General features: G+C 33.5%; 5 protein-coding genes across 5 annotated transcripts; 3 read left to right on the top strand and 2 right to left on the bottom strand.

Moving 5' to 3' along the window:
- The first annotated feature begins 510 nt into the window (after positions 1-510).
- Positions 511-2,515, top strand: MED22 (Mediator complex subunit 22). Its single transcript, XM_073079011.1, has 3 exons — positions 511-753; positions 1,883-1,984; positions 2,285-2,515. The coding sequence occupies exons 1-3, from the start codon at positions 657-659 to the stop codon at positions 2,500-2,502; spliced, it is 417 nt and encodes a 138-aa protein (XP_072935112.1). The 5' UTR covers positions 511-656; the 3' UTR covers positions 2,503-2,515.
- A 1,700-nt stretch (positions 2,516-4,215) lies between these two features.
- On the bottom strand, positions 4,216-5,458 carry ND-ASHI (NADH:ubiquinone oxidoreductase subunit ASHI). The gene is made up of 3 exons (XM_073079009.1): positions 5,283-5,458; positions 4,990-5,207; positions 4,216-4,574 (listed from the first exon to the last, which is right to left on the bottom strand). Exons 1-3 carry the CDS (start codon positions 5,371-5,373, stop codon positions 4,362-4,364), a joined length of 522 nt encoding a protein of 173 aa, XP_072935110.1. The 5' UTR covers positions 5,374-5,458; the 3' UTR covers positions 4,216-4,361.
- Positions 5,459-5,856: 398 nt separating this feature from the next.
- LOC140746880 (protein-associating with the carboxyl-terminal domain of ezrin) lies at positions 5,857-9,529 on the top strand. The gene is made up of 7 exons (XM_073079006.1): positions 5,857-6,202; positions 6,280-6,465; positions 6,879-7,018; positions 7,280-7,389; positions 7,473-7,802; positions 7,926-8,113; positions 8,267-9,529. Exons 1-7 carry the CDS (start codon positions 5,990-5,992, stop codon positions 9,086-9,088), a joined length of 1,989 nt encoding a protein of 662 aa, XP_072935107.1. The 5' UTR covers positions 5,857-5,989; the 3' UTR covers positions 9,089-9,529.
- Positions 9,117-11,059, bottom strand: Agpat1 (1-Acylglycerol-3-phosphate O-acyltransferase 1). Its single transcript, XM_073079008.1, has 5 exons — positions 10,841-11,059; positions 10,630-10,763; positions 10,377-10,558; positions 10,141-10,306; positions 9,117-10,025 (listed from the first exon to the last, which is right to left on the bottom strand). Exons 1-5 carry the CDS (start codon positions 11,029-11,031, stop codon positions 9,871-9,873), a joined length of 828 nt encoding a protein of 275 aa, XP_072935109.1. The 5' UTR covers positions 11,032-11,059; the 3' UTR covers positions 9,117-9,870.
- A 189-nt stretch (positions 11,060-11,248) lies between these two features.
- RpL5 (ribosomal protein L5) lies at positions 11,249-14,139 on the top strand. Its single transcript, XM_073079007.1, has 7 exons — positions 11,249-11,397; positions 11,871-11,984; positions 12,064-12,213; positions 12,406-12,566; positions 12,849-13,007; positions 13,267-13,384; positions 13,906-14,139. The coding sequence occupies exons 1-7, from the start codon at positions 11,395-11,397 to the stop codon at positions 14,098-14,100; spliced, it is 900 nt and encodes a 299-aa protein (XP_072935108.1). The 5' UTR covers positions 11,249-11,394; the 3' UTR covers positions 14,101-14,139.
- The last annotated feature ends 1,789 nt before the right edge of the window (positions 14,140-15,928 follow it).

Below are 15,928 nucleotides of genomic sequence, written 5' to 3'. Positions count from 1 at the left end.
TGGCGACGCGATACATTTCTATATTCAGAGCGGACTAGCAGTTTTACGCGAACTATACGTAACGACGGGTAGTAAGTAATCGGAGGAACGAATACACAGAACACCTATACTCTTAACGAAGAACACATACGTAAATAACTCCGGTTACTCGTTTTAACGCTCGTCTGCTCCGCAGAATGTAGGTTATTCAGCAAGAATCAAACTTACTCGGCATTGTTCGGCGAGTTATTTAGCGGATTATGCGCGAATATTAAATGGTGCACAAAAGTAGACATTTCATAACATTATTTTTAGAATTAAGCAGTATCAAAGAGTTAATATAGTAAAAACCAAAATAAAATCATTAGGGATCTATTTTCTTTGTTTAGATGAGTGGTAATCTATATTATTTTACTCCGTGGCAATTGTGACATTAAGTATATTGACAGTATTGATTGACAGCTGACACTAAGACTTTTGACAATTTAACTGTAATATTTTAATAACAAGGATTCAGACTTCAGAGGTATTTTTTAATATTTATTTTAAATACATGTTACATAGTAATAAACACACCTGGAAGTGCATATTGTGCCTTTCTAAATATCAACTGATTTCAGTTGAACAGTTACAAATATAAAACTACATCACCAGCTCCGTGAAAGCCAGGAAGGAAAATGCATAGAAGTTTACCTCAAAATAAGGAAGCCTTGCTCAAATCTTACACTACAAGACTTAAAGAAGACGTCAAAAGTATGCTGGAGAATTTTGAAGGTAAGTTTTTTTTATTTTCTTGATGCAAATGTATGTAGGTACATAGGTAGGTATATATATACTTCAATCTTTATGAAAAGAATCATAAAACTCATAGAATTTCAAGTTCAAATCCACCTACTCAAAATTCATTGTTGGAATACAGTTGACATTTCTTCCTAGTTTGTTTCTGCCAAATCTTAAAGAGGCTCCTTAATTGTCAAATGCCACTATTATAACATATTGGATGGAAATGCTTTGATTCTAATTAAGAGAGCTTTGATTGAACAACCTTTATGCAGTGGCGGATTTACCAGCAGGCTGAGTAAGCTTGAGCCTAGTTAGTTAGCCTAGACCGAATGTTTTTTTTTGCTAATTAGGAAGCTAGTTCGTTCATGCCTTAAACGTGTCACAAACTGGTGTGACGAGCAAAAAAAAAAAATAAACGGGAACCGTATCATAAGCCGGCGCGACAACCAAAAAACAACGGGAAACATATTCTGAACCCAATGTGGCAGGCAAAAAAAAACAGGAGCGCAAGCTACCTAATCCGATAAACTACTTAGTCCAATATACCACCTAGTCCGGGAAACTACCTAGTCCCTGAACCAGTATATACGCCTCACCTCTAGTAAGACATGACAATTGTAGAAGCAGGGGCGGCAAAAACTGTCCAGCCTAGACCTTAAATTTTTTTTAATTCGCCACTTGACATGACAATTGTAGAAGCAGGGGTGGCAAAAACTGTTCAGCCTAGACCTTACTTTTTTTTAAATCCGCCACTGCCTTTATGTAATAACTGATCTTCGTACAGTTAGAATTGCTTTACGATGTAAATAAAGATGTACTTTTGCTTACTCTCTCGAGAGTATTAAAATGTCCATTTTTTCTTCTCTACTACCATGTACCATGCCCATGTTTGTATTAAGTGATAATTTTAACTTAACACATAACATGTTATGAAAAATATTGTCCTGCTATTATTATGTAAAATATTTTTTAACTAATAAAGAACCTTGCTCCTAACCAATAAAGTGATCAAAGATAAATTTGTCTGGACATATAATGTCTCTTGAAAATTAGGCTTCTGGAATTATAAGCTACAATGTACTCTACTTAGAATGTATTGTGAATTTTAAATCTTTTGCAGAAATCATAAAGCTGGCTAAGGGCGAAAATGAGTCCCAATTAAACAGAATGACACAAATAGAACAAGACACTTTTGAAATGCAAGTACGAGCGGCAAATATAGGTGTGTTACCATTTAAACATTCATCTTGAAGTTTTACATCTAAATCCTGTTTTTCAGATATGGCCTATCATTAATAATTAAATGTTTTGCCTATCAAAGATTAACATTTGATAGACATTGTCAAATTTCGTTCTAGAAAATAATTGAAGTTTTATCAATGACAAATTTTGTTATGGGTGCTATGGAAGCACACATAAAAGAATTCATTTTGTTATGTGTTTTAGTGCTTGTTATTTTTTTACATTATGTCTATCTAAATATTGATTTACTTAAAAATAATAACCTATGATTATATTTCAGTGAGAGCTGGTGAATCACTAATGAAGTTAGTATCAGACATCAAGCAGTATTTGATATTGAATGATTTTCCATCTGTTAATGAGGCCATCACTCAAAACTCCAAGTTGTTCAGGACAAAGCAACAAGAATGTGATCAGAAATTAATGTCATTGCGAGATGACATAGCAGCCGACCTTTATGATTTAGAAGATGAATACTTTACTAGTATTTATAAGTAAAATATAGGATTGTAATTTTTTTTTTTTTTTTATCTCCTTGTATCCTGCAATCTGCCTCTCAAGGCATTTAGCTGGAGGTTATGTGGTTACTAGTAGGCATGCATGGTTTACGCCCAGTGGCGCACCCATTTATAAGTGAATCCTTGTAGGCAATTTCTAAGAAGGGAGAAGGTCCTGGGGAGCTCTCCTTTTGATGCGCTTAAAGGTGTGTGTGGACTTCATTAGCTCACTGGCAAGCACATTGGGGTGTCTCTTTATACGTTGAGAGTATGATTTGAGTTTAGTTGTAACATCCTCCTTTACAGTTGTTATTTTTAGGTCTCTGTGTAGTTGGGAGTTCGTGATGTACCATGGGGCACTAGTCACCATGCGAAGCATTTTTGATTGGAAACGTTGTAATATGTTCAAATGTGTGTTTGCTGCAGTACCCCACAGTTCGGATCCATATGACCATATTGGTTTTAATATGGCCCTGTAAAGGAGTAGTTTGTTGCTTAGAGACAGCTTTGATTGTGTAAGGAGCCAATAAAGCTTGCGCAGATGTGTACTCAGAGCCTTTCTCTTGGTAAAAATGTGCTTCCTCCATGTTAGGCGTCTATCCAGGTGAATTCCCAAGTAGCGCGCGTCGTCCGACTGGGGAATTGTTATACCATTGAACACAACCGGGGGACATGTTGCATGTCTGAGAGAAAAAGTTACTTGAACCGATTTCGTTTCGTTGGCTTTTATTCTCCAGTCCCTTAGCCAGGCCGAAACCTCATCTAGACTTCTTTGCAGCATAGCTGATGCAGCCACAGGACTGGCATGAGATGATATTAGGGCGGTGTCATCAGCGAATGTCCCCAAGAGGACCCCATCTGTGGTTGGTAAGTCAAAAGTGTATATTAGGTATAGGATAGGACCCATTACGCTGCCTTGAGGGACGCCCGCCGTGATTTCTCGAAGATTAGATCTGGCTTCTCCCTGCTTTACATAGAAATGCCTTTGTTGGAGGTAGGACTTGATGATAAGAAAGAAGTTGATTGGTAAAGCTTTTAGGATTTTGTACAGGAGTCCCTCGTGCCACACGCGATCGAAAGCCTGCGATATGTCTAGGAAAGCTGCTGAACAGTATTTCCTGTTTTCAAATGCATCGTTTATCTTTTCAACCAGTCGATGTACTTGCTCAATAGTCCCATGAGCTTCGCGAAAACCAAATTGATGATTTGGTATCAATTTGGATTTTGTAAGTTCTGGAGTCAGACGTTTTAAGATAAGAACTTCCATTATCTTTGAGGCAACCGGCAGGAGGCTTATTGGACGATAGGATGAGACGTTTTGTGGGTCTTTGCCAGGCTTTGGGATGACAATGATTTCGGCTACTTTCCATTGAGCAGGCACGTATTTTCGTATAAGGATAGCGTTATAAATAAATTTAGCACAATTATCTGTTTATTAAGGTAGAATACATGAATGTTTTCGTATTATATAAGGAAACCCTAAAACTAACCAAATTCAGTTATCAAGTTAAAAAAAAAACAGTTATCAATTATAGGAATCTATGTTTTTGAACAATGATTTCCATCATTTAAACATTTTTTGTTACTAGGTTATTACCTACCTACCTACTTTTAGAAGTTATCCAGAATGTACACCCGTTCCTGCATATGTTGCAGTTTTAGCAGACATCCTAACGAACCTTGTAATGTAAAGAATAATAAATGAAATACAAAATCTTTCTGTATATTACTCTTTATTGTAAACTGAAAACAATCAAACTAATTACATACTTTTCCTCTGATAAATAATAAATGTTGGCATACTTTGAAAATTCTACTTTTGTTGTTTTTTGTACAGAGGTTTAACCCAGTAACTGTAGATTACTTAGGTGAGAATGAGTAATGTGGCCCATCTTTAGGGTAATGCTTATAAGTGACGGGTCTGCCAAACTTATAATTCTCCAAGTAGGCGTAAAGAGAATATAGTCCACCCATGACACCAAAGAACCATAACCATTGATTCCAGACTGGGGTTATGGGTCTCATGCTAATATCATATCGGTCTTCTCCAATAATCTCTTGTCTGGCATGAATCTAAAACCAAAATTGGAAGAGTTTAATTAATGTTACACTAACTTAAATAGAAACGAAAGTATTTGATTTTCATTATTCATCATTACAGTATTTTAATAATCATTATGGGTTATTAATACCACTTTTGGTAGAAACATAACACTTGTGGTAGAAACCTTTGTGGTACGGCACCACCGCCACACCTATTTCTGCTGCAGTGTTAAGCGCTGCTGTGTTCTGGATTGAAGGATGTGGTAAGAGAGACATACTTTCCCAAGGTGTTCCAGCTAAGTCCTCAGGGGTAGCGGCGCATCTGTGACCTAATGTCTAATCCTATCTAGGGTTCTTTACAGATGTCCATGGGCAGCAGTAGCCATTTACAATTAGGTGGACTGCATACTCGTCTGCTACTCCTATATTATAAAAAAAAACTTACCGGCTCATTGAAATTCCGTTTTAGATCAGGGTAATCATAGGGATAGTGGGGATCCTTGGAATCTCCACCAATATCAGGCAGTTTTGGATAATCGCCATAACACATTTCTTCCGGGTAGGGTTGGTATTCCTCCACAGTCATTCCATATCTTTTTGCTGCCGCAGCACGCTCTTCTGGGGTTCGTGGATACGGACCGGGTTTGTATTGATAATTCCAGTCTGAAAACGTAATGTAATGACGTAACGATAATATCGTATTTACAGGTTAAATTATTATAGTAGCACCGCACTTACGGTTTCGAGTAGCATTACAAAATATCCCGATTGAGCTACGTAAAGCTTTCGGATTCGCAAATATCGCTTTTTTGATTAAAGCCGAAGCCATATTTCTGAATGTTTAACTATTGCATTCCAAGACAAAACGAAATCCCGATTTGGCTGACAAATCTGACAATTGCAAAATTGCAATTCTGACAAATAGTAGTGCTGGCACAAGATACGAAGTTTCAGTTGTATCTCAATAATATACTCTGTAGTATATTGCACAGATTGAGTTCATATCCCAAATTCCATTGCCTTTTGAATATCTTACTTTTTTAGTATTTTTAATGTATATTTCTAAAATTGTTGTCACAGTACCTCCGTTGTATATATAGATTAGTCTATAAATTTGTCGTATATATTTAAATCGGCTAATTTTATAAATGAAAAAATATCCTTCTGTTGAATATGAAATCAGAACCAAAAAAGTTAGCTTGGATTATATCGGATATGAATATATTTTACTTCTATACAGATCCACGGATAACCAGTTTTATATAGACCACATCTCTAATTGTTCTTTTTTTATACTCGATGTCGAATTTGACATGAAATTTTGACAATGACAAATGTTTGACACGAGTTAAAAATTGCTATATTTTGTTAATAGAAAATTGTTCATCCGTTTTATATAAACCCATGGAAAATAATTGTAATAAAGAGTGAAGTGTAGCACTCCCATGATGGGGAACGAGTCATCCCAATTACGTGGACTAGAAATACAAGAAAAACCTGTAGATACTACCGATTTCTGGTCTCAATATCAAGCCACAATCAGTGATAGTTGCAGATATTTCAGTCTTAAAAGTGATGGTTCCGTGTCCGTGTTCAAAGGAGAGGCCGTTTTAGGCCCATTATGGGCTTTATCTACACCTTTAGAGAAATTTTCTAATGTAGGAAGAAAATATCACCTATTTATTATGGTTTACTCATATATTGGAGAACTTTAACAACAACAATTTTGTTACAGAATTTATTGAAATATCGTCATCCGTGCATCGTTCGATATATCTCCGCATGGCAGCAAAGATCAACGTTTCATTTAGCGACAGAATATGTACAACCACTGGGACATGTACTTACTACTCAAACACCTCTGCAAATATGCATAGGTCTAAATAATATCTTACAAGCCTTAGTATTTCTTCATGAACAGGTAAAGAATAAAAATATATGTAATATCTATTCTAAATTGTTAACTTTAACTTAGTATTATATGTGTTATAAAATATGCAAGGAAGAAATCATTATAATATTTATCTAGAACACCTGTGCTCGGCAGTCGATATTTAGACATTGAAAGGATTGTACAATCAATGTAGACACTTATAATTATGCAGCATTTATATGTAAATGTATGGCTACATAGACTAACTAGATAAGGGTAGAACATAATTTTATTGTAAGCATGATTTACCATCACAGGACATTTATTTATAAGCTGAGTTAATTTTATCTATACTACCTAAAATCCAGATAGTAAAGATGTCCTGTGTATCCTGTAATATCATAATCTATACCAACTAATACATTATTTCATGTTTGATAATAGAAATGTCCTGGTTCCAGGCTGGCATGTCCCATAATAATGTAAGCATATCATGTGTGTATGTGTCTGGTGATGGACAGTGGAAACTTGGGGGTTTACAGTATTTATGCCCATTTACTGAATTGAACCCTGCTTATTTGAAACATTCCAGAATTCACAGGTGAATACCATAAACATTTATCATTAGATATTCTATTAAGAAATAAGATTAATTTACCATCATATCATATCAATGCTATAAGTATACCTTTTGAATCTTCATATTCAACAATAGTGTGAAAATATGGTAAAAAGTATAAAACAAAATTTATGCACAATACTTGATATACAGCTAATAAGTGATTTTGTATATAAATATTTTTAAGGGTGTATTTCTGTTTAATCAATAATCAAAAATAAATTAATTTATTGTTGTATGCAGATATGATAAAGCTGTGGATCCAAATGAAGATTCATATGAATTGACATCTAAGGTGGATCAATATGGTTTTGCAGTGCTAGTAGATGATGTTTTTAAGGGAAGAAAAGATGGTAAAACTATATTTAATTTTAGGAACATTTATATAATTGACAACAATTAGATACATTTTTTCAGTTGTAATTTTTCTTTGCAGATGAAGTGCCGCATTTAAAAGAATTTAAGAAATATTGCAGAGACTTGCTACAAAATCCTGATCCTTCAAAAAGGCCTAATTTATCTGAAATTCTTCAAAATAATTTTTTCAACCATGAATTTATAACCATATATAAATTTCTTAACTTTTTACCTTTGAAAGGAGAAGATGAGAAGGCACAGTTCTTCAGTAATATTTTAGAAATGCTTAAATGTTATGATGAAGAAACAGTAGCTAAGCAGTTGGGAGGGTTACTTTTATCAAGATTAACACTGCTAGACCAGACTGCAAGAAAAGATGTAGTACCATTTATATTGAAACCAAAAAATGGTAATTATCCTGTGATAATATATGTTATGTTAATGTTGCTTGAGGGAATTTTTAATTGAACTGTTATTAAAATTATTATTTCATAAAGCTTTTGGTATCTTAACCTTGTAATTGATATTTCAGAAAGACCACACAATGGCGAGCAACCTGGTTTTTTCAGTTTAGGTGTATTTAAGGAACATGTAAAGCCAAGGTTACTGCAATTATTTGGGGTCAGAGACAGTCAAATAAGAATGCTGCTTTTAGCACATTTTACGAAATTTGTTCATGTGTTTACCCATGATGAACTTTCTCAACATATTCTTCCAGAGGTGTGTAAAATTGATTTGATAAGTTTGATTTTACACTACACTTTGTTTTTTTACTTGCCTACTTCTTGTATCAAATGACAAAGTGAATAAAATTCTTATAAATAATTCGGTGCTCATGGTACACATTTTCATGTAGGAATATTTTTGTTTTAGTTACTGCTTGGAATAAAGGACACTGATGACAGCTTAGTGGCGTCGACATTGATATGTTTGAGTGAATTAGTACCTATCCTAGGTGCTGATACAGTAGTTGGTGGAAAAAGGTCAAAACTTTTTACAGATGGGCGACCTAATTCAGTGACAAACACAGCCGTTTCTAATAAAAATTTGAATGAACAGTTTTATTTGTCAAATAAAGCTCTCGGCGATTTTCATTGCTCTGAAGAAACATCAGACCTAAATTCGTCTGCATATGACCAACAAATATCACTGAATGAAAGGCCTTCGCCGGTAGGAGGTGAAAGTGTAGAAAATGAAAATACACCTATTCAGCTGTACACTAATGAAAGGGAGGAAATTGTAATTGAGGAGGAAGATTGGGATGACTGGGATAGCAGCAATCGTTACCTGGAACCAATCAAACTAGGAAGAGCCGATAGCATTGAACATAATGAAAATAATATCATTGCAAGTGAAAGTGAATACATGATGAATAGTATTATAAATATCAGTGACACAGTTAGCAAAGATAAGCCTGCTACTCGAACGCTTCTACTGCAGAAAGCTGCAATAGAAGCAAAAAAGAATATTGTTGATATTTCAGAATTAGACATTAAAAATCAAAAAATTGACTATTCCAAAAAAACTGCAGATGAATTCGATTTTTTTGCTGATATGATGCCTGTGATAGAAAAACAAGAGGTTGTAAAGGTTGTTGAAACTGATAAAAATAAAGACTTTGTCAGTAAATTAAACTTTGTACCTGATGAAAGTGTAGATGAAAATGAAGGCTGGGGGGACAGTTGGAATGAGTGAGACATGAATTATATTTAAAAAATAATGATACGAGTAACATTTGTATCTTTATTCAATACTGATAAACTACAATTAAGGGTTTATTTTATAAAACAAATGTAAATAAATAGTCATAGCCTCTAATTAAAAAAAACAATAAACTGGGGAAGCCAAGTCTAGGGTTGATTCTTAAATAAAATTACCTAAAATTGTATTTAAATGTAGATATTGTATTTTATATTTAAAAAGAATTAAAATTCAATAGAAATATCTGTGTATTATCATATTATGTTACCAGTGAGTTTAACCAGAGTTAAGCTTTGAGAGTATCTCAAATATTGAAACTCACAACCGCACAATATAAGACACATTGTATTCTTAAAACACAGCCCAAAGTGTAAATGTTCTATATGAAAAAATCAATGGCTTAGCCAAATAAATATTTGATATTTCCTTCATTCATATGCATTGTTTTATTTATTACACCTTAATGTAAATGAGTATTACAGTTCTTATACACTACAAAATAATACAACTTTACATCTTATTAGAGTTATTGAGTTAGATTTTATACAATAACATAATACATTTTACTAGTAGCTAGAGGCATGGCATAAATTGAGTATGTTACATGGTAAATTAAAACTAAATTTGACTAGATTAAAATAAGCTCAAAAATTGTTCAAAATACTGTTTTAACTAAGCACTAACAATAAATCTTTGGCATCCTGTAGTTATAGTGTGGATTAAATATACTTCACAGTGCACATAAATCAACCACTTTACTAATGAAAAATGTAGTTCTAAACTGCAACTTTTATCTGTCTGGCAAGGTCTTTAGAGCTATCGTTGAAAACCTCTATCATTTGTTGACGTGCCATATCAGACAGTGCCTCTAAGTCATTTCTAGTCATTCCCTTGGTAGGAATTGGAGGTAGTGTTGTTATTATAACTTTTCCTGAAATCAACAAAATTTTAATTTTACTGGAAAAAAATAGCATACGATATACATAAACATGTTATAAGAAAATAACATATTTTGATATAATTTTAAAGTGTTGTAGATACCTCACCTGGTTCAAATGTTTTTGACTGACTATCAAGGAAATAATATTGACTAAACACAACAGGCATTATAGGAATTTGGGCATCAATTGCTAAATAAAATGCACCCTTCTTGAATGGTTGTATACATCCCTTGTTAAATCGAGCTCCTTCAGGAAATATCCAAAGTTTAGTCTGTAAAAAAAAAATATTTGTATCAAAAGGTTTATTTAAATAAAAATTCGCACGTGTTTTCGGACCATACCTTTTCCCGTACGACTCTTTCAGTAGCTTTCTTCATAAGTTGACGGGCTGTATCAGTTTTCAAACGATCAATAAATACTAAACCAGATAGCCAGGCCCCAAAACCAAAAGCACCCGCATACATCAAGGGTCGTTTAGCGACAACTGTGCATCGTTTCATGCGCGGCCACATTTCGAACATACCTTTAAATTAAACAAGACACGAGTAAATAATTTAATTAAGATTAATATTTAAATATTTTGCTAGTGTTTACCTAGGATGTCTAGCGAACTCTGGTGGTTCGATATCACAATGAAGCACTCCTCATTATCCCAATTTTCTAAACCTCGTAACTCCCATTCTATACCGACGATGTAAGATGCGTAGCGGCAAAAGCGAGAAGCAACACTGTTCACATATTTTTCAAATATTAGAATACAAGATTCAGGTTTCATTTATATCACAAAAAATAATCAATAACTTACATTAGGTTTGTAACATCGCGCGGATATAATAACACTACGGGCAGTAAAATTGTACAAGTAATAAAAACATAAACATAATACAGGAAAAATTTTAAGTAATATCGAAAAACATTGCTCTTTTCGTATAAAAAGGGCAAGGTAAATATAAAACCCGCCAAAAATAATTCAGGATATGAATAGGAGGAAGCCATAACGAACCATAGACAAAGAAAAGAAAAAGAGCGTATCTTATTTGTGAAAAAGTACTATGTTGCCATAATGACGTCAATAATTATAAGGATTATTATGTTAAATAAAATATTTTTAAGAACGACCAATATTATTGATTTGAAATGAAATATTCGTCATTTATATATATTTGTGACATTATATATTTAAACTAAGGTTTTACAATTATAAACACGATTTTTAATCTGTATTCAAAACATGTTGATTTACTGTAAGTTATTACTTGCAACACAGAGAAAACTATTAAAAAATTAGTCTCTTTTTCCGGTTACGTACAGCTTTACGGTGCGTAACCGAAGTGTACCGGTTCTTATAATTAAATAAAAATGGTGAGTTTAGTTATAAATATTTCAATAAGCATGTTTTCATAAATGTGTTTCATTTGTTGATATAATGTAGTGTTACTTTCACTAAGTGATGTGGTGAGAAAATCTGGATTAAACTCAACATGCAATATGTTGTTATTCTCTATATATGACTTTTACTTTACATTTATCACTTTACCATGAATTATATTCTGAATATTTTCTACTCTTGCTCTAATATAAATCATCAGTATTTAGAAGTTTTTATTTACCAGCGATTTTTATAACTTATGATGAAATTTTGACACATGCGCGTCATCTGATGTTGCCGAGGATGTAAACTTTAGATGTGTCTGGCATGTTCTATGCCTTCGCATCGATCGGTTTGTGTTCAGACTCAACAATCATGATTATAAAGTGTCTCTGACTCTAGTACACAAGATGAAATTATACATCTTCTGTGAACATGTTTAACTTAGATTATATACATATTTCAGGGTTTCGTGAAGGTAGTGAAGAACAAACAATACTTTAAGAGGTACCAAGTTAAATTCAAGAGGCGTCGTGAAGGAAAGACCGACTACTATGCCAGAAAACGCTTAGTCGTTCAGGTACGAAACTAACCTCACACAATATTACATTATTAATTCTTTAAACATGCTTACAATTAATTTTTAACTATAATTCCAGGACAAAAATAAGTATAACACTCCCAAGTACCGTTTGATCGTGCGTCTGTCCAACAAGGATGTGACTTGCCAGGTTGCGTACTCTCGTATTGAGGGTGACCACATCGTGTGTGCGGCTTACTCTCACGAACTCCCCAACTACGGTATCAAGGTAAGCAAATTATTAAGATAAACCTTACCAAATCAATTTTCTTTTTATTCAATGATGATTATGAACGGGCGGTCTGAAGCAGGGTACAATTGCAAAAACCGTGTTGCTATGTGTTCACTACTGAGTTAATAAATACCACACTTTAACATACATGTCTTGTATAAAAATCACTAAAGTTTATTTTCTGTGTAGGTCGGTTTGACTAACTATGCAGCCGCATATTGCACTGGTCTTCTGCTGGCCAGAAGATTGCTTCAGCGACTGGGATTGGACTCACTTTACACTGGTGCTGTTGAAGTCACTGGTGATGAGTATAATGTTGAGCCAGTTGACAATGGTCCAGGTGCATTTAGGTAATTATATTAAATTTGTCTTAAGATTTTACTGCAATATGTTATTTTTTAGTATAACTTAGTTGTAAGATAGTATTATAGGTAGTGTAGTATTGTAGGTTCTTGATGTTCTACATGACTGAGTTTGATGATTAGTATTAAATTTGATGATGATTTATTACGGGCGGACAGAAAGTCTTTTCTTGTATGTTGCATTGTAATAGGCTGATTATACTTTATATAAAAAAATCTTTGTCATATTAATAATATTGTCAAATAATTATTTGTGTGATATAATTTTAGGTGTTACTTGGACGTTGGTCTTGCAAGGACAACAACAGGTGCCCGTGTGTTTGGAGCTATGAAGGGTGCAGTAGATGGTGGCCTTAATGTTCCACATTCCATCAAGAGGTTCCCCGGTTACAGTGCTGAAGATAAAAAGTTTAATGCAGATGTACATAGGTAACATATTTGTTATGAACAGATTTTATTAAATGATTGCTCCATTCATCCTTTGGTTAATATGCAATATATGTTATCCGAACAGCCAAACAGGAGCTACAATAATTACAACATGGGATTTTGGTTGTCCAATATAGTTGCCATGTGGACTTTATTAAACCGCCCTTGCTTACAAAACAAAATAATAATAAAACAAGTGTCAAATTGGCATTTACAGTTCCATGCTAAGATTTTATCTTAAAATTTGTTTATTCTACAGGGCACACATATTTGGCTTGCACGTCGCAGAATATATGCGTAGTTTAGAACAAGAAGATGAAGACTCCTACAAGAGACAGTTTGGCAAATATATCAAATTGGGTGTAAACGCTGATGATGTAAGTATATCAAACTATTAAAAATATTGTATCACGTCCAAACAAATTACTGCGAAGGTAACAAAAATCATTGCAGTGTCGAAGTTGGACAAAATTGCAGCATTGAGATCTAGTATTTTTAGATAAATTCTTCAAATAAATATTTTTGATGCAACATTCTTTTAAGGATTTATAAAATATCTGAATATAGGGGGTAATTCTTTCATGCATATGCATGTACATAAAATGTGTATTTCATTCTTTGGCTTTCCATAAAGCCCAAATAGTTTAACTGATTGTGGACGTGACATAAGCTACATTACTTTCCATTTTAGTAACTTATTTTTAAGCAATAGGGTTTTTCTTTTCAAAATATTTAACTAGTTTAACATATATGTAACAACACCCATATTGGATAACTTTAGACAAATTATGCACTGGTGATCAAATCTATGAGTCTTACTTGTTTATTTGTTATAATTATATGTTATAAAGGCTAGTTAAATAATTTTTATATTATAGCATTTCTTATTTTTTTCTAGATCGAAACATTATACAAGAAAGCACATGAGGCAATCCGTGCTGACCCATCCCACAAAAAGAAGGAAAGCAAGAAGGACCCAGCCAAACAGAAACGCTGGAACAAGCGCAAGCTAACTCTGGCTGAAAGAAAGAATAGGATCAGGCAGAAGAAAGAATCTTTTGTCAAGAGATTGCAGGCTCAAGTTGAAGCTTAAATAAAAGCTCAAAAGATCAATAAAGCCACAAAGATATAATACTTTTTTTTATTTCTGTACCAACCACAACTGCCAATCTCATTTTAGTAGAATCGCAACCCATTTTTTGTATTTGTTGAAATTTGTGTATATTGGTTACTTATTGCATCGCCCGAGAGTGAAGTTGGGCTTATCTACTATGTTACTTACATTTATAAACTATGGGAATATCAAATTTATATTCTGTGGGGGAGCTTGTATCTACTTGAAAAATATTATGTTAAATGAGAGAGACCTACCTTCCTAACTTTTGCAATCGAAACTTAATTGAATGATACCTGTTAGTAGAAGATCCGAAGCTAAATCGAACTGGACCGAGCTGATAATAGAATGAAACTCATTTTATAACGAAATTAGTACATTGGGTAATACATTAAAAATGGGTATGCTAAAAAAATCCTGGACAGGATAATTTTAATTATTTTTTGAAAAATTAATTTTCATTTTGCAGACAACCCTATATCAACGTGTTCACAATAAAACAGCGCTTCTACTGATATAAAATTTTATCTATTATCATCATGAGTGAAAGTAGTTGCCAGCGAAATACCTGTTTATACCTGACAACCCAGTAGTTCGTCCACGTAAATAATAGGCAACCCAAAGCCTGCACATTCTGTATGTTTTTAACATTCACTCACAATAGAATTTTCTTATTATCTTGATGTTGCAAAATTTAATTTTCAATTAAATTTTAATTTTTCAAAAAATAATTAAAATTATCCTGTCCAGGATTTTTTTAGCAAACCCATTTTTAATGTATTACCCAATGTACTAATTTCATTATAAAATGAGTTTCATTCTATTATCAGCTCGGTCCAGTTCGATTTAGCTTCGGATCTTAGACCATGTAACAAGATTGAACCATCCATTTCGAAAAATAACATTAGTTTTGTCTCGTCGCCTCAAGTGTTAATTATCTGTAAATTTCAATAAGTTTATCGATATCGCATTGCAAACTCCACACAATAGGTTTTTATTAATCGAATAATATACGCGAAAGAACTAACAATACAAAAGTGAATTATTTTCTGTTTAACTATATGTATATTTTATTTATTAAAATGAGCAATAAGAACTTCTAAAGAAAACTGACATTTATCACCAGCAAAGAGTATATTATCACGGTATAAAATTATAATAAACTGGGCTATATAATAACTTTGATAAAGATTATGTATTTATGGATATCGGCATGTAGTATCGGACACTACGTGGCATATTCGCCATCGATGTTTATGCGCAATCTTTTCCACTCCATCAAATTAAACACATCATCCAGTGCAACGGTAAACAGTTTTGAGAATAATACATTACCCCTTCATACCCCTTGCTGCAATTGGATGGGGTTCGTACTTCTACCATGTATTCAGATCGTCACTGACGCTGCCCTCATAAGCCACACATAACCAGAAGTCCGCGGAGTACTTTTAATATAAAGTATATTTTAGTTACCACACACAGACAAAGTTGTTCGTGCGCTGTATACCGTAGAGCTATTTACCTTTGTTGGATATTGATACATTTTGTAAACCAAAAATAATGCTAATGCTGTAGAAAAAACTCTGTTTTGAATTTAGAAAATATGTCATCGGTATTCTTGCTGTAGCTTTCACACAGAACGGTCGCGAAGCACTGAATATACTGTTAAACTCTGCTATTTCCTAATTTTCTTTCAACCTTCATGAAAAACTAATATTAACTTTCAATAAATTGGGGATTTCTCGATATCGACAAAAATACAAGGCACAGCACCAACTCGTCTGTTAGGATGGTGTTCCTGTTCTTT

The sequence above is a fragment of the Epargyreus clarus genome, unplaced genomic scaffold (genome assembly GCF_041222505.1).
Source record: "Epargyreus clarus isolate Ecla_fem2 unplaced genomic scaffold, WU_Ecla_fem_2.2 ptg000014l, whole genome shotgun sequence".
Taxonomy (NCBI): Eukaryota; Metazoa; Arthropoda; class Insecta; order Lepidoptera; family Hesperiidae; genus Epargyreus; species Epargyreus clarus.
Note: the sequence above shows the minus strand (reverse complement) of the source record. Positions and strands in the feature narration are given on the sequence as shown.